We start from the raw sequence: 18,446 nt of genomic DNA, 5'->3' as shown, positions 1-18,446 counted from the left end.
GAGGGGTGTGGTGGTAGATGAGGGAGTTTACATATTGGGCGCAACAAGAGAGGGGTGTGATGGTAGATGAGGGAGTTTACATATTGGGAACAACAAGAGAGGGGTGTGGTGGTAGATGAGGGAGTTTACATATTGGGCGCAACAAGAGAGGGGTGTGGTGGTAGATGAGGGAGTTTACATATTGGGCGCAACAAGAGAGGGGTGTGGTGGTAGATGAGGGAGTTTACATATTGGGCACAAGAGAGGGGTGGGGTGTAGATGAGGAATTTTGCATATTGGGCAACAGCAGAGAAGGGTGGGTGATGGTAGAGGAGGGACTTTCCATGTTTGGCAAAACCAGAGAGGGGCAGTGGAGTGTAACAGGAGGTTTACATCTTGCAGAGGATAACCATAAATACTAGACAAAATGTGCTATCATCATATTTTATGATGAATTACTATAAATGTGACATTATAAAATCTCACGCTAGTAAGAGATAAAAGACTCACTATCCATGGAAATTGGGGTGTTTAAATCCTATTCCCATTACACAGGCCACATCTATCTCAGTGTTTCAATTATGTTTGGAAGAACATTGTTGAAATGCACTCGTTTACAACACTGACTGTCCATAACCTGAAACAGGATCACTGACAGTGCCTATGCAGCCTTCGAGTGTTTATCTCCAAGACTGCCAACAGAACCATGAACGTTACATTGGACATGACTGGCAATGTCCATGACATGTCTTGCAACCCTACACGATGGATTCCGCAGCTAAAAACACTTTCAATGATGTTCAGAACAGAACAGGGAATCTTGAGAAGGTGCGTAGTCACTCCAAGTCACGCCAGCACCGAGTTTCGCCTGGTTCCTCCCATCTCCCGTAGTTTGCCGTAGTCAATGTTGTAGACAGGCAGTTGCTTTGATCCTTCCACTTGCTCCTGCTCCAGCTCAAACCTGCCGACATGGTTCCTCTTTTCTGCCGAGGAGAGAAGCAGTCGATCCTGCTGAGCTATCTTTTCAGATTTCTTACCCAGTCGTTTACGAGCTTTCTCGATCTCTGGCAATAGGTCAGGCAGGTTGACGTATGTCTTTTCCATCATCGATACGATGTCGGGTTTGTTGCAGTTCCGGCTGCAAGGGGTCGTGGCCTCGCGGATGAGTCGTCTGGTCTCTTCTCCGGCTTTCTTCAGCGCCAGCATCTCATCGATGTTTCGCCGCTCCCGACGAACGGAGCATATGGCGCGGGGGTCTCCGGGCCACATGTGTGAAGGGCTGTCCTGCCGTCTGGTTTTGTCGTCGGTGCTGGCCGTGAGAGTGCTCCGGGCGTAGCGGGTACGGGTGGATCGGGACCGGACCACAGGAGGGAAAGACACGCTGCCCTCAGTGGTGCGACGGAAGGGTTCTGTGGCAGGGCGGCTGGGTGGGTGAGGCATGGAGGCACGGTGTGACCCGGACAGAGGGGGAGGGGTGACGATGATGGCCGTCTTGGTGGGAGGGGGGGCCCTCGTCGTGCCTGGTACTCCTGCTGACGCGTGCTCAAACGCCAGCCGAGGAACTGCCTTCACAAAAACTTCGGAGTCTTTCTTGTCAGCGGTTGCCTGACTGCCTCCCTTATTGGGCGTAGCAGGAGCGATAACTGGGACATCGTCTCCGTCACAGTCGGTGACCTGAATCGACGGCATGCCTTTGTTCTCATGAGACGCCTCCCGAGCAGATCTGCGGGGACGTTTTGTCGGCTGGGCTGAAGGTCCTCTGCTGGCAGGAGGAAGCTGTGGAAAGCTGTCTCTGGCACCAGACGCACTGCCGAAGTCTGCCGTGGATCTGGTCACTGGGTAGACAGCTCTCTCCCCTGAGGCAGCGGAGCTGTTGGCCAGTGTGTGCGCGTGCTCTGACGTCATCATAGAGGAGGTCCAGTTGGCCGTCCGTCGGTGACTGTGTGCCTTCTGTTGCAGATAACGGGCCGTGGCTTTCCTCTGGCGGTTGGCCACCTGCACCGCCTGGACACACACCAGGAGCACACAGTGTGGCCGGTTTAATGTGCTGCCTCTGCGGGTCTAACCTCAAGTGCTGCTGGACTTTACAGAGAATAAGCTAGGTGAACTGGAACGAAACTAACGCAGCACAATTATCGATCTTGGGTATTGGTTTTGGTCTCTGACGATATGTTCACCTTAGTCTCTCCGTCTGCCTGTCTGTCTGTCTGTCTGTCACACACACACACACACACACACACACACACACACACACACACACACACACACACACACACACACACACACACACACACACACACACACACACGTACACACATATTCTTACAACATAATCAATCAGAAACCAAACCTTAAAAAAATGATTGACAGGAAAGACGGTTTCTTTTCTTGAATATATGTTTCTGAATACTGCTAAAGTTAAAGGTTCGTTTAACGTTCTAAATAATAGTGTGCATGAGCTTTCTGTTTTTCTCCTTCTGACATTTATGCCTCGTTTTAAGAATGAGCAAGCAAATCACTGTTGTAGATAAAAAGAATGAAAATAAAAAAGATGAAAAAAAAGACAGGATGTATCTAACTGAATGACACAGAAAACGAATGCTGAGCGCCAGCATGCAGCTGTAAGTCAGTTGCCTCTTCCCAGGTATGTAGCCTGTTGTGCAAATAATGACTGCGTGTTTAGAGCTTGGGTCTCTGACCGAGGATGGGCGTTATATAAGTATCTATATCAAGCGATCGAGCCCAACACTCAGCTTATATCATAGACCGACGTGAGTTTACAGTTGGGCCAACAGCAAAGTGAGAGCTGTATTATCAATGGTTTCTCCAATGCAATGGAAAATCACTAACAGCTTAATCTTTTGTGAAGAACTATGTGTGACTCAAACTAGGAGGCAAAATTGCACTGGCTCTTAGTGCTGCAGTCTTGGAGGCTAGTTGACCTTTGGGAACCATCCCAACGCCGACTGTCCTAAAACCCTCTAGGCCGAGAGAGTGTGGAAGTAACTTGGGCAAGACACTCTCCACTATAATCAAATTCTAGCCCAGATAGTCAGGACAGCAGTTGCCTCCTCTGCTGTTCTGATGGTCATAATCGAACACGACTGACTATCACACATCAAGCAATCAGTCAGTCCGTTTAAATGACCCTCCCCCCCCCCAACCCCCACCCCCCTCACTGACCTCCCGCTGGAGCTGATGTGCCCTCTTGCGGTCCTCAAAGAGCTCCAGGTTGATCATGGTCTTCTTCACTCGCTGGGTCACCTCCATGGTGGACAGCAGCTTCTGCAGCTTCATGTCTTCCACCTGGCAGCACACACACATCAGTACGCGCGCGCGTGCACACACACACACACACACACACACACACACACTAAGTAGTTACACTACAATTACAATATGATAAAGTGAAAGATACGCAGAAGGACAAGAGGTGGACAAAAAGAATTCAATCACTTAATATCGATTTTCAACACGGGGAATTTTGCATCCAGCTGACTGCAAAGTTGATGACCCACAGTGTCTGGCTTCGAGTGGTGGTCTCCCTTTATCCTGTGGACAATAACCATTCATTGCTTCAAACACACGCCCATTCTCACGCCTTTTCAATATGCCCACAGCTGATGCAGCTGAATATTTCTTATTATTCTTATTGATTATAGTTCAGCCGACCGCACAGGGCCATATCAGGACTGAGCTAAATTATTCAGTGGCATGATAAATAAGCCATAAATGACAATCAGTGCCGTAAGTGGTTTAGGGGTTTATTTGTAAAGGAAAAACAAGTATACCCACTTCATGCTCGTTTCTTCACATGAATCGAAAAATCAAAAAGGGGTGACTGGGGGTGAAGAGGGGAGAGGGAGGGGGATGGACGGCATTAACTATGATACACACGACAATCCATGTGCGATACATCGACATGTTGTTTTGATTTTGTTTTGTTTGTTTGTTTTTTGTTTGTTTCTTAGTTGTTTTTTTGTGGTGTGTGTGTGTGTGTGTGTGTGTGTGTGTGTGTGTGAATACTTTTTATTTCTTCACATGATTTCATAAGTGCTTGGTCTCATTGCAGACCGTTTAGGGTTGATTTATAAATGACTGAATTTTGTAACTGTAGTAGTTAGTGGTCATAATTATGTACCTTGTCTTGGCTACTTCTGTTGATGATGATGAGTCTGAAGTTGATGGTGATAGAACGTGAGATGGTGCAACGTTAATTGTCAGGTGGTGGTGACGATGAAGGGGATGATTGTTTTAAGAACAAGTACACATTGTGAATGTTCACTTTCAGGAAACGATAGCGCATCGTGAGAAAGTTACCTTATACAATTTGTTCATCATGGAAGTTTTCATGAGTCATATATACCTGATTCTTCATCCGAGCTGTGATGTAGGCTTGCATATAGGGATCCTTCTCCGATGATTCAGCCATTGTTGCAGATTCACTGTCTTTTGGAATTACTTTACTTGGTGAAGACGGTTCAAAACAGCCGTGTTGACATTCAGCTGAGGCCACAGCTAGATTCCTTCTGATCGCTTGTCGACCATCATTTTAGCTAGATGTCTACGGAACGTGTTTCTCTTCATACGATTCTAGACTGGAGTATATTTCTGCTGCATAATTTCATCCAGAGTGGACGATGACACCATATTATATTTCACCAGGACTGTATATCATCCAGAATAGATGGTGATGCTATCTGTCATATTTCACCAAGATTGTCGGGCGTTTTTCACTCCAGTCGTTCATATGACACGTAATCTTTTAATCCGTTGTTGACTCGAATAAAAACAAGCTGCATATTATGTTGTTTTATAGATACTATATACTTTGAATCCACTGGTGCCGCCACTTTCTGTTTTCTTTGTTGACATGTATGTTGGGTTTCGCATTTTGTTTCTTTCGCTGTGGGTCTGAAGACTGCGACAGCATATGATGTTTTGCACAAGCGTCATCCCGGCGCATATATGTTTCATTTGTCTTCGTTCACTGGACTACATCTGCCAAATGGACTCCGAACTCTGCTCGCGACCAGCATGGCCAGACGCACAGAGAATCGTGTAACCAAGGTTTGTGTGATTAGGGTGCTGATCCAACAATTCAGTCAAGCAGGTGATTGGACTGCAGCCGGCTTAGCTTAGCAAGGATTATTGCGTGATTTGGCCCGCCAGGCGTTAGATAAGTCCTCACTTCGACCGTGATCACAGTAAAACATATGACGTACATGGCCAAGTTGGGGTGTGTGTTTTTTTTTTTCTTTTTTTCTTTTTTTTTCTTTTTTTCTTTTCTTTAATTTTCTTTTTCTTGTTTTTTCTTCTTCTTTTTTTTCTTTTTTTTTTCTCAGGCGGCGTATGTGTCTGTCAATATGTTTTGTGTGTGTGTGTGTGTGTGTGTGTGTGTGTGTGTGTGTGTGTGTGTGTGTGTGTGTGTGTTTTTTCTGTCAATATGTTTGATTCTTTCTCTTTCTCTGTCTGTGTGTCCCTGTCTATCTCTGTCTCTGTCTCTCTTCCACCCTGCCCCACTCTCAGTCTGTCACTCAGGCGCTGTCTTGCCTTCCTCACCCACTCTCTCTTTCACACAGAAACATATATAGTACACACACACACACACACACACACACACACACACACACACACACACACACACAAACAAACACACACACGCGCGCGCGCGCGCGCGCGCGTGAGGGAGGATCCATGAATGCGTGACCTCCGAGTCGGATTATCATGATCAACATCAAGTTACATCACACCACCGTGACCGAACGACAGACTGTGGTGAATACCGTTTCAACTTCACGCTGTTATAGTGACAGGCAATGGTCAATGGTCAATTGCTGTCGTCACGCCGGCAGTGTGTAATCGGATTGGTCTTGTGAGCCAACCATACGTTTTTATTAATCCATTATGGAACCTCAAACTTTGCGCGTGCAAAGTCAATGGCCTTTGTCCGTCTGCCCCTCGCGGGTTTCTTCCGTTAGGTGCAGCCCAGTCCCGGCTTCGCTTGTAGCTTGTTAGTGGGTTTGTTGTAGTGAATACAGTCTTCCGCGGTTGTGTCGGCGAACTGATTCGTCAGTAGCAAAAGCGCACATTGTCCTGTACGTGTTGAATCATATAGGTACCCCTGACTGAGTCAGCCGGCTTGACTAATCACTGACCACCGAAGTGACTCCGTACAGCAGCCTGCAGTGCAGGGTCTCCTGTGGTGTGCGGTCACACGGCGACACAACACCTTCCGCCCTCAGTTGAATAGCAGGCGCTGCCGTGTGACTGCCATAAATCTTTCCGACCGATGCATACAGTATGGCCGCCGGTGTCAGTTGAGTAATGGCCTTGGAGATATCCCCAAAACTCTCTGATCAAGAGTTTGCTTCTTGTTTGTTATTTTCCTCCTTTTCCTTTTCATCTTCTCTTCTTGACTGCACGCACAGCACGCACAGAGCACGCACTGATCATCAACTGAGTGTCACTTGAAGACCGTGACTCGGGGCTATGGATGATGTCCGACGGACTTGAACTCAATATTGGAATTATCTCTTCGTCTTCTTTGTTGTGTGCAGCCAATCATCTCTCTGATTGTTTTGCCTCAGAACAGTCTCATAAATAATAATCACCCAATCTTGATGCAGTAAGTTGAGTAACTGTTGATGAATGACAGATGTCAGGGGGAAGTACCATACACAAAACAGTTGCAAATAATAGAAGGTTCTCTCCCTTTGAGGCATTTTCGGTGAAGAACCAATGAGATCTTATGACTCTCCTTGGGAAACGGAAGTAAACAACATGGCGCCGGGTACCCTGCGAACATCTTGCATTCCAGAGAATGAAAAAATATAACGTATTTCTGCTGCAAGTGTCAAGTATACATGCTGTTTGAACACAAGGAACTGCGCTGCCAATGAAACTGGCTGATACTACACTCATATTCCAAAACGGGAAAAAATGTCTCTGGATGCTGCAATAGTCAACCTAGTGCCGACTCCCAGGCAAAAGTCATCGGGGATGTCCGCTGGAAAGAAACCGTTCGATCAGCTTCATGATATCAGGTGAGTCTGAACATACTGGATCGATTTCAGTCCTCTCTAATCCCGTATCCCGAATTTACTTAATTCAGATAAGCATTGCAAAGACTGTCGTTTGATGTCGTTACTTCCTTTGGGTTTTTTTTGTTGTTGTTTTTTTTCGAAAAGAATATTGCACCATGACATGTTTATTTTCCGTGTGTGTGTGAGCGCAAGTATTGATTGAATGATGTTGATGTGGATACCTCTGTAGCGCCTATCCTCATTCAGAGACCAATCTCTAAGCACTTTACAAACACGGAGTCATTTGCACAACAGGCTGCCTGCAGGGTCCAGAGCCCGGGAGCAAAGAACTACCTTTAGATGCTCGAGATTGTTATTCGTTTCTGTGTCATTCAGTCAGGCTTCAGTCACACACACTCACACACACACACACGTGCGTGCGCGCACGCATACGCATGCATGCACATACGCTCACACACACATGCATATCAGAACGGATTTTCACTATGAAATTTTGCCAGGGACAACTCTCTTGTTGTGGTGGGTTCTTTAGCGTGCATTAAGTGCATGCTACTCATGGAACCCCAGTTTATCATCCCAGTGACTATACCTGTAAAACATATGAACAAAGACGTGTGCTGGTGAGATAACCAGAGTATGTGAAAAGATTTATATTAAAGGTTTATGACATGACTGTAAATGTGGTTTTGTATTGATACAGCTAATATTAAATGTGAACTTATGTCATGTTAATGATTATTTGTGCATATGTATTTATAACTAAGTTGTAGGTCATGTAATATTTCATTTTCAATTCTGCTCCAGGCACACATGGACAGGCCCAATAAACACGCAGGCCTATGATGAAAAGCTAGCAGAGATGACCAACCAGAGCAGGAATCATCTGTTTTGGCTGGCAAGAAACAAAGAGTATGCTGCAAAGTCACGACATCAAACATCTGGTGAGCATTCAGTAAAGCAGTTTTGCTCTGTCTGTCTGTCAGTTTCTGTCTCTGTCTGTCTCTGTTTCTGTCTCTCTATCTCTCTGTCTGCCTGTTTATCTGTCAGTTTCTGTCTCTGTTTCTGTCTCTGTCTGCCTGCTGTCTGTCTGTCTCTCTCTGTCTTTACTTCTGTTTCTGCCTGCCTGCCTGCCTGTCTTGGTCTGTCTGTCTGTCTGTCTCCCTCTGTCTCTCTTCTTCAGTCCCTTTCCCTCCCTCCTTACTCACCTTCTTCCTTAAGTTAATGTTTGTGGGAGTTACAGTGAATGCAAAAGAAGAATACAACTGCTTATGCACGTACACAGGTTTCTTGTTTGTGTGTTCTTTTCACCCTTTTTGTGTGAGATTCATAAACCTGGCCCCAGACAGTGTGTGTGTGTGTGTGTGTGTGTGTGTGTGTGTGTGTGTGTGTGTGTGTAAGGTGTCCAGATTGTAATAATCAGACACCAGCTGCATTTTTTTGTTCTCTTGTTTGTTTAGTGTGGTGATTAGAAATGTCCTAGTCCTCAAGCCTGTCTCAATGCTGAAGACTCAATCATTTCTGTGCAGGTACAGTTGTTTCTGCCTCAGCCGAGCGCCCTCGTAGTTGGGGCAGCTGGACAAACATGTCAGTGATGTTTACCACACCGCGGGGCTCTGCATTGCGACAAACTGATGATATGTCCTCTGTCATGTCCACTTCTTCAAGTAATTTGGAGTTGTGTTTTTTTAGTGCTTCAGAATTTTGGGACATTTTGCTTTTTATTTGCTTATATATTTTGAAGATGCTGAATGATGATGAGGGTGATGAAGCTGCTGCTGCTATGGGGGGTCCATTTTAGGTTTGGCACTCCCTGACAAGGCTATACTCTTATGATATGTCCTGGCACCAGCCAGGCTGGGAGATTCAGACACCTGCTGTGTTGGTAAGAAAATTTGATAAACACTCCCTAAGACATACCCATGAAGTGGATGACGCCAGACTGTGTGGTCCCAGTTGTCTCATTTGAGTCCATAACACACTCTCAACTCTTGGTAAGAGCTGGCCGCAATCCAGAAAAAGAGACAAGGGTTAGGAGTGGTGAAATAAAGTAGTATAAAGTATAGTACATCAAAAAGTCTATATTCACTTGCTTTAATGTGATTGATTTACTTGGTATATCCAGCTGTTGCATCAGTTTGTTTGATATATATGTGTGTGTATATATATATAGATAGACAGATGTGTGTGTGTGTGTGTGTGTGTGTGTGTGTGTCTTTTTTTCTTTTTTTTTTCAACATTTTTTATACAGACAAAGGTTTACAGATACAGAATTTATATGTTTTGTGCATTAGAAAGTATTGGGTAAGCATATAATTAATTTCTAAGTACTGACAAGTCCACAACAGCAAAACAATATATGTTCAATGTCAAAATTCCAAGGTAGCATTGTATAGCTTAGTCTTGTATTAAACAGTTATAAAGTGCCCATTTTTCCACAAACTTGTTATATTCCATAGTTATGTTAAAGGCATATTTGTTGTGTGTGTGTATCTATATATCTAGATATATAGATAGTTAGTGGTATGGTTTTACACTTAACACAACATTGTTCTGACAGGAAATGATGCTTCTTTGTTACAGAGGTCATGAGCTTCTGCTACCTGTGCTCAACTATGGAAGAGCACCAGCGCAATCACCTGAAATTAAGAATAACAGTAAGTAAAACATTGTTACACGGAGAGGCTAGGCTTCTGTTAGTTGATAGGATGACTGGATAAGTGAGTGGGTGGGAGGATGGGTATGGGGGGTGGAGGGGGTGAGATGGTTTGGCTGTCTGATTTTTTTTTTTAGATCGTTTGAACGCTGGTTTGGTGTTTGTGTTATTATTATATGCCAGTATCATTTCCTGTGTAATTCATTTTATTCCCTCTCTCTCTCTTTCTCTGTCTCTCTCACACTCTCTCTCTCTCTCTCTCTCTCTCTCTCTCTCGCACGCGCGCTCTCTTTATGTAATTCTCGTATGCAAGGCAGCTTCCATTATTTACACTGTGGAGTCTGCTTACCCCTAGTTTTGTGACAAGAGAAATATGCTTGTGTTTACATAATTTGCTCTCAGTCAGCTTTATCCAGGTAGGCAACCTGTTGTGCAACTTACTCAGTGTTTGTAAAGTGCTTAGAATTTGATCTCTGGCTGAATGTAGGTGCTATATAAGAATCTATAATGATACTATTAGTATCCAAAGTGAATGCAAAGAGATTTGATCAGGTTCTTCAAATAAGAATGAAGCTTCTTACAAAGTCATGATTATTGTGTTAACTGGACTCCACTGCAGAAATTTCATCCATAAAAGAATCTGATATCACTAAACAATGAGGCCAGGAGATCAGAATGCGTGCTAGCTGAATTGATAGCATAAGCAGCATTGACTTGAAGTTGTGTACCTTGTGAATGGAGCAAGTTACCACTCTTTACTATTTGTTAATGATACAATATTACACTGGCTTGATCATGGGGAAAAATTTATATATATATATATATATATTTATGTTTGTTAACATAAACATCAGACTCCCATCGACAAGGAGGGGAGCGTGCGTGAAAAGAGGCAGCGTATTCGCTACATTGCTCCGGTGCCCATCTGTGCCAAGAGGAGAACGGAAGAACCTGCAGTCGTCATGGTGCAGGAGGCGCTCTACAAGGTCACGGTGTGGACAGGTGACATGCCAGGGGCCAGCACGGATGCCAATGTAAATAATGATTACCTCCCCTTCCCCTTATCTGTGTTTGGGAATTGTGTGGTTGGCTGTCGTGTGTGTATGTGTGTTTGTGTGTGTGTGTGTGTGTGTGTGTGTGTGTGTAGCAGAAGTTTTGAAACCTGTACATGCACTTCTTTCTCTTTATCAATGTATCAGTAATTCACTACCTCACCCTTATCATATATGTTTGTGAATGGTGAGGTTGTCATTTGTGTGTCTGTGTGTGTGTGTTGATGTGTGTGTGTGTGTGTGTGTCTGTGTGTGTGTTTGTGTATTGATGTATATGTGTGTGTGTGTGTGTGTGTAAAGTATATATGTATGTGTGTATTCATCTTGTGTATTTTTATTTGGTTGATATATGGTATTGTGTCCAGTTGTTGACACCCTTGGATGCTTCTCCCTTAACCCCTTGACTGCTGGACCCTGGTGAAATGAGACCAGTGTGACATGACTTTGAAAGGCGCTTGCTGCTTTCTGTGTAGATATCAGTGATGTGATTGATTTTTCCAAACAAAGGTAGCACAAAGTGGAGTGCTGGTTTTTGTGGTGCCCTAGGAAGTGAGAGAATCCGAGTGTACTGGTTTGAACCCCATGCTTGATAGCTTCTTCTTCTTCTTCTTCCGCGCTCGTGGGCTGCAACTCCCATGTTCACTCGTATGCACATGAGTGGGCTTTTATGTGTATGACCATTTTTACCCTGCCATGTAGGCAGCCATGTGTGTGTGTGTGTGTGTGTGTGTGTGTAACAGAAGTCTTGAAACCTGTACATGCACTTCTTTCTCTTTATCAATGTATCAGTAATTCACTACCTCACCCTTATCATATATGTTTGTGAATGGTGAGGCTGTCATTTGTGTGTGTGTGTATGTGTGTTGATGTGTGTGTGTGTGTGTGTGTTTGTGTATTGATGTATATGTGTGTGTGTGTGTGTGTGTAAAGTATATATGTATGTGTGTATTCATCTTGTGTATTTTTATTTGGTTGATATATGGTATTGTGTCCAGTTGTTGACACCCTTGGATGCTTCTCCCTTAACCCCTTGACTGCTGGCCCTTGGCGAAATGAGACCAGTGTGACATGACTTTGAAAGGCGCTTGCTGCTTTCTGTGTAGATATCAGTGATGTGATTGATTTTTCCAAACAAAGGTAGCACAAAGTGAAGTGCTGGTTTTTGTGGTGCCCCAGGAAGCAAGAGAATCTGAGTGTACTGGTTCTAATCCCACACTTGCCAGTAAGTTGTCCCCACTCTGCTAGACCTTGTGGTCTGGACAAAAGTCATTTAGAGGAGATGATAAACTGAGGTCCCAAGTCCAGCATGCATTTAGCGCACGTGAAAGAACCTATTGCAACAAAAGTGCTGTCCCAGGCAAAATTCTGTAGATAAATTCACTTCAATAGGAAAGCAAATAAAATTCCAGAAAAGAAAAGGTTGTACTCTCTGTGTAGCGATGTGCTCTCCCTTAGGAGAGCAGCCCAAATTTTACACATAGAAATTTGTTGTGACTAAAGAGTGATACAGTACAATACAATACAATACAATACAATACAATACAATACAATACAATCTTAAGAGGAAGAAATCTAAATGCAGAATGGTGACCAACACCCTGACCTGTAAGCTCAGTCTTATATCAGTGAGGTGACAGCCCTTCACTGACAAGCGAACTCATCAGCAGTTTCAGTTTCAGTTTCTCAAGGAGGCATCACTGTGTTCGGACAAATCCATGTACGCTACACCACATCTACTAGGCAGATGCCTGACAGCAGCGTGACCCAACGCGCTTGCCAGGCAGCATTCAAGAGGTTAATGTATGGTGTGCGTTTTCAGGTGTACATTGCAATGGAAGGAGATCAGGGCGCATTAACAAAGACCCAGCTGTGGCGCCGACAGGGAACCAGCAAGTTCTCCTTTGTCCGCGGTTCTAAAGAAGTGTTCCACATCAAAGGACCCAAACTAGGAAGCCTACGCACCATCACTATTGAGGTAAAAAAAAAGAAAAAAAAAAGGGTGGAGTTAGGTGATCGGGGGGAGGATGGGCCATTTTCTGATTCATAGTGTATCAATGTGATCAGTGAAACAGAAACAAAGCAAAATTTGTTCATTTTTTGGCAAAAAACTTTGTGTTTTAATTTTTTGCTTTAAAGTTGGTTTTGGGGGATTTTTTGTGTGTTTGTTTTATAAAGTGAGACAATATTTTTTTCCAATGTCTGTCAAAAGAACAGAACAGAACCTTGTCTAATGTATAGCCTGGATAGATTTCTTTCTGACTGTTAATTTCAGCAATTTCAAATCCCCTTCCCACCCCCACGCCACCTACCCCCACCCCCACCCCCTGTCTAATATCACTTAGAATGGAAAGATATAAAATTGAAGATGACGACTTCTACTTCTACCACACTAATACTACTACACACAATCAGAATCAGAATAACTTTATTATCTCAGCAAGAGGAAATTAAGTGTGTTGAAGAAGTTTGTGATGCATACAGATTACGAGCAAAAACAGTAAAAAAAAAATTTGGCATACAACATAATATATAACAAAATGCAACTGATTCGGGGAAAAAAAAAGGAAAAAAATAGTGCATGACTTTGGCTAACACTGGATCACAATACCATGTTGTTGGTGTTTTTTTTTATTATTATTACCATTACTACTACCTTTTTTATATCATAATTATTATTTATTTATTTATTTATGTATTTATGTAAGCGTATCTATTATTTATTCACCTTTTTTTTCTTTTTTTCTCAAGGCCTGACTAAGAGCGTTGGGTTACGCTGCTGGTCAGGCATCTGCTTGGCAGATGTGGTGTAGCGTATATGGATTTGTCCGAACACAGTGACGCCTCCTTGAGCTACTGAAACTGAAACTGAAACTGGTTTGTTTTTTGTTTTTTTTTTTTTTTTAATTTTACGAAGCACGATGGGGTGGAGAAGCGCCATGGGTGGTTCCTGGAGAGGGTGGAGGTGCAGTGCATGGCGACCAGGAGGGTGTGGGCCTTCCCCTGCAAAAACTGGCTGTCTCTGCACCAAGGGGACACCACCCTCACGCGGAACCTGCAGGCGGCGGTGAAGGAAAGCGTCGTCAGAGGTTACATATGCTGCTGCGTTTTGTTTTTGTTTTTTTATTAACTGGCTGTTGAAAGGTGGTGAAGCTTTTGAAGTGACTTGAGTGTTTTTGTTTTTTGTTGTTGTTGTTTTTTTTAGAGTATTAAAGGAGGGTTGTTGGTTGTTTTGTTTTTTTAGAGAGTACTAAAGGAGGGTTGGAGTTTTTTTAGAAGGAGGGTTGGGTTGTTGTTTTTTAGAGAGTATTAACTCACTCAGTACGGCCAGTCCTCTCTTCTCCTCTACACAGACCCCTCGTATGTGCAGTGGGTGTCTGAATGACCCAAACTTTAGCTTCCGTCGTCAGAATTGTGGTATTCTTTGTCAACATTCACCTTTTCAGTATAAGAGCCTTCCACTTGCAATATTTTGATGGTGGTAATTGGGGTGAAACGCTGTTAACGTCGTCTCTTTCGCCGTTTGTATGGAGAGAGTTAAAGGAGGGTGTTGTGACTGAGTGTTGTTTATTTTAGAGAGTATCAAAGGAAAGTGCCGAGGATGAGTGTTATTTTTTAGAGTATCAAAGGAGAGTGTCATGACTGAGTGTTATTTTATTAAGAGAGTATTAAAGGAGAGTGTCGTGACTGAGTGTTATTTTGTTAAGAGAGTATAAAAGGAGAGTGTCATGACTGAGTATTATTTTTTTAGAGAGTATTAAAGGAGAGTGTCTTGACTGAGTGTTATTTTTTTAGAGAGTATTAGAGTAGAGCATCTTGACTGAGTGTTATTTTTTTTAGAGAGTATTAGAGGAGAGTGTCTTGACTGAGTGTATTTTTTTAGAGAGTATTAGAGGAGAGCATCTTGACTGAGTGTTATTTTTTTAGAGAGTATTAAAGGAGAGTGTCTTGACTGAGTGTTATTTTTTTAGAGAGTATTAGAGGAGAGTGTCTTGACTGAGTGTTATTTTTTTAGAGAGTATTAAAGGAGAGTGTCTTGACTGAGTGTTATTTTTTTTAGAGAGTATTAGAGGAGAGCATCTTGACTGAGTGTTATTTTTTTAGAGAGTATTAGAGGAGAGAGTCTTGACTGAATGTTTTTTTTTTTTTAGAGAGTTGTCAGAGGTATGTAGCAATCTTGTTTTGTTTTTTAGGTAACTGTGGAGTTTGGCCAGCGCAAATGATTGAAGCATCCCTAGAAATAACTAGCTGTTGTAAGGTGGTGAGGGTTTTGAGTGACTGAGTGGTTTTTTTGTTGTTTTTTTTGGTTTTGTTTTTTAATAGAGATTATTAAAGGAGAGTGTCATCAGAGTATGTAGCAATCTTTTTGTTTTGTTTAATGGTTAACTGTGGAGTCTGGCCAGCACAAATAATTGCAGCAACCCTAGAAATAACTAGCTGTTGTAAGGTGGTGAGGGTTTTGAGTGACTGAGTGTTCTTTGGTGGTTGTTTTTTTTTGTTGTTGGTGGGTTTTTTTTAGAGATTATTAAAGGAGAGTGTCATCAGAGGTATGTAGCAATCTTGTTGTTTTGTTTAATGGTTAACTGTGGAGTCTGGTCAGCACAAGTGATTGCAGCAACCCTAGAAATGACTCTGGCACTCTGGTCAAGGAATGTAAACAACAACCATCCCTTCCCAGGCTGATCAGCACCGCTCTGTCTCTGCCTCTGCTCTTTTCCTTGCATGCAGTGACCCCTTCCGGCACTTCCATTCTGACTTTCTCTGTACTGTAGCCTGTAGCTATATATATATATATATATATATATTTTTTTTTTTTTTTAAGTCCAAGCGGTGATCTCTCCAGGTGTAGTGAGTGGACCTTACAATAATTACAACAGCAACAACATTATTACATGGTATGCTGCAATTTTTTTTTCTGCTGGAATGCAGTGAAGCTTTTGAATGACTGAGTGTTATTTCTAGATAAATATCATACGAAGATGAGATTTTTTTTTTTTTTTTGTAGGTGCTCTTTTTTTTTTATGCTGTTTTTGTTTTTTTTGTAAACATATTCAATTTATGTGACTTTTAATGCTCATCATATGCAGGTACTGAACACTTGCTGAAAAACACAGACACACACATGCATGTATGTACACACATACATACATACATACACACACACACACACACACACAGCATATACACCAATCTTATATGAAAATGATACAGTTTATCAAGAAATCAGTTTCAGCCCCATGAGTCAAAACACACATCCTGCTTTATCCACAGAGTTTGAAGTGGCAGTGGAAACAGGCAAGAAACGTTTTGCGGGGACAGACGCCAACGTTTTCCTCACGCTGCACGGCACAGAGGGCAGCACCCGCAGACTTCAGCTGAACTCGCAGCAACACCCTCAGGGTACCTGCTTTCAGCGAGGCCAGACAGACAGGTTCAAAGTTCAGATACCCGACATCGGTGAACCTCGTTCCTTGAGGTGAGGGAAAACAGGTGTTTGTTTGTTTGGCAGTAATCAGTATCAGTTTCAATTTCAAGAAAGTCAAAGCATGCAGACTTTTCCATATACATTACACAACATCTGCTGTTAAAAAAAAAAAAAGAAGAAAAAAAAGAATTTATCAATAGAAGGTTTCAAATACTGAAAATTCAAAAAATTGAAATGTGTTCACAGGTCTAGAAAAAAAAAGATAAGGGGGGGTTAGGTTGTTGTGGTTGGAGAGTGGATGGATGTGGGGGGTGGAGAGGGGGGGGGGGTTGTGCACCATTAATCTGATGTCTTGAATCTGCAGCAGTATCTTAGAACAAGTTTGACTTTTTATATGATTTTACAGTGAGATGAAATTCTATACCCTTGCCAATTTTCAAAGACTGTGTTATCCCCATTGAGTTATTTGCAAGCAATAAATCAGGCAATCTTATTGAAAATGATTTTTAAAAAAAACACATGATGTTGTGTTTGCCTGCTAGCTGGGTGTTGGAGGGTGCAAATAAAAGATGACCCATGCACTAGAAACTAGTGTGTGTGAGTGTTGTGCGAGGTGAAAAATTATCATATAAGAATACATCTGACGGTATAATAGACATACATTCGATGACCTTTTATTGTTTATTTTTCCTCAGGATTGAGCATGACGGAGAAGGGGCGGCATCCAGCTGGTATCTGAACAAGGTCAGATTTGTTGATGTTTATTGATGGGCGCAATAGCCGCATGGTTAAAACGTTGGAGTTTCAATCTGTGGGTCCTGGGTTCGAATCACGGTAACGGCGCCTTGTGGGTAAAGGGTGGAGATTTTTCCCATCTCCCAGGTCAACATATGCGCAGACCTACTAGTGCCTGAACCCTCTTCATGTGTATACGGCAAGCAGAAGATTAAATACGAACGTTAAAGATCCTGTAATCCATGTCAGCGTTCGGTGGGTTATGGAAACAAGAACATACCCAGCATACACCCCCCCTCCCCTGAAAACGGAGTATGGCTGCCTACATTGCGTGGTAAAAACGGTCATGCATACACGTAAAAGCCCACTCGTGTACATACAAGTGAACGTGCGAGTTGCAGCCCATGAACGCAGAAGAAGAAGAAGAAGTTGATGTTTAAATGTCAATAAAGGTTAGAGGCCCCATAGCCCTTTATGGCCATTGGGTCAGTGAATTCTAATCCGCTGTGTCTAAAGCTTGGTACAGGAAGGCGGGGCCCAGTCCTCTCCTCCCACCATTTTAAGGCCAGACACGACAGTCAAATAACAACTTTTTTTTCTCTCCTACTATATCTCTCTTTTTTTTGTCTACTAGGTGTATCATCACTTGTGAAACGAAACGAAACGAAACGAAAGTTTATTCAATAAGGCCATAGCCCCATTTGAAGGGGTGATTACATATTTTGTAAGAATAGATTTGCATATGAATATAATTTTACAACGTGTATGCTCAAAGCTATGTTCTCTTTAACCAATCATGAAACTCCGTCGTTTTAATGACTTATAGATAAATATGGCAAGATTCGAAAAAACGTTATCATTTATAGAAGACAGAAGTAATACTAACCGAAACTTACTTGGTCTGTTATAATATCTCAACGGAATATATATTTGTCTCAAATCATCTAATACAGGACAACATAATACAAAATGGACTTCATCTTCTTTTGCAGATCTACATAACGGACATACCATATCGTTTACAGTGCTGGGCTTGTGTCTTTTACTATGCACGTTGATATCAGATACACCAAAACGAAACCTTGTTAAAGCACATCTGATGACTCGGTTAATATTTTTTGCTAAATATGGTTCTGTGAAATGATTCCTTTTAAACAATCTGAACAAAGAAAATCTTGCACTATTTTGTACATGGTCGTTCCATACGCTGTTTAAAGCAAACAAGAAAATCATGAACACATCCAACCCCTTGATTAAGCCATACAAATGCAAAACCATTACTACATAAACATTTTTGAATGCTAGTCACCCATGTTACCCTACCCCTTATCCAACCCCCAAATCTCAGCACCGTACTGTACTATAGGCTGGGCTTGAACATCAAAAAAATTTAAAAAACAATCTAACAGAATTACTTTCAAACTTATATAATAATTGTAATATGCTCAAGACCGCTCGTTTCCCTTTACTAACAAGGTTTCGACAAGCAAACGTAAAACTAAGTTTTGTGGAAAAGAATAAACCAAGATACTGATAAGTATTTATGACAGAAATCTGAA

The 18,446-nt window shown here is 42.5% G+C and overlaps 1 protein-coding gene across 1 annotated transcript in view; it reads left to right on the top strand.

The window, feature by feature from the left end:
- Positions 1 to 6,775: 6,775 nt before the first annotated feature.
- LOC143281715 (uncharacterized) overlaps positions 6,776 to 18,446 on the top strand; it is a 23,247-nt gene continuing 11,576 nt past the window's right edge. Inside the window, exons 1-9 of the mRNA XM_076586981.1 lie at positions 6,776 to 7,025; positions 7,830 to 7,966; positions 8,552 to 8,689; positions 9,606 to 9,679; positions 10,533 to 10,712; positions 12,550 to 12,705; positions 13,645 to 13,816; positions 15,999 to 16,203; positions 16,848 to 16,896. Of these exons, the coding sequence (XP_076443096.1) occupies positions 6,922 to 7,025; positions 7,830 to 7,966; positions 8,552 to 8,689; positions 9,606 to 9,679; positions 10,533 to 10,712; positions 12,550 to 12,705; positions 13,645 to 13,816; positions 15,999 to 16,203; positions 16,848 to 16,896 (1,215 nt within the window). The 5' untranslated portion in view covers positions 6,776 to 6,921. The remainder of the gene's footprint in view (positions 7,026 to 7,829; positions 7,967 to 8,551; positions 8,690 to 9,605; positions 9,680 to 10,532; positions 10,713 to 12,549; positions 12,706 to 13,644; positions 13,817 to 15,998; positions 16,204 to 16,847; positions 16,897 to 18,446) is intronic.

Source organism: Babylonia areolata, chromosome 4 (genome assembly GCF_041734735.1).
Source record: "Babylonia areolata isolate BAREFJ2019XMU chromosome 4, ASM4173473v1, whole genome shotgun sequence".
In the NCBI taxonomy this organism is placed as follows: domain Eukaryota; kingdom Metazoa; phylum Mollusca; class Gastropoda; order Neogastropoda; family Buccinidae; genus Babylonia; species Babylonia areolata.
The sequence above is the reverse complement of the archived record's forward strand: the minus strand, read 5'-3'. Positions and strand labels throughout refer to the sequence as shown.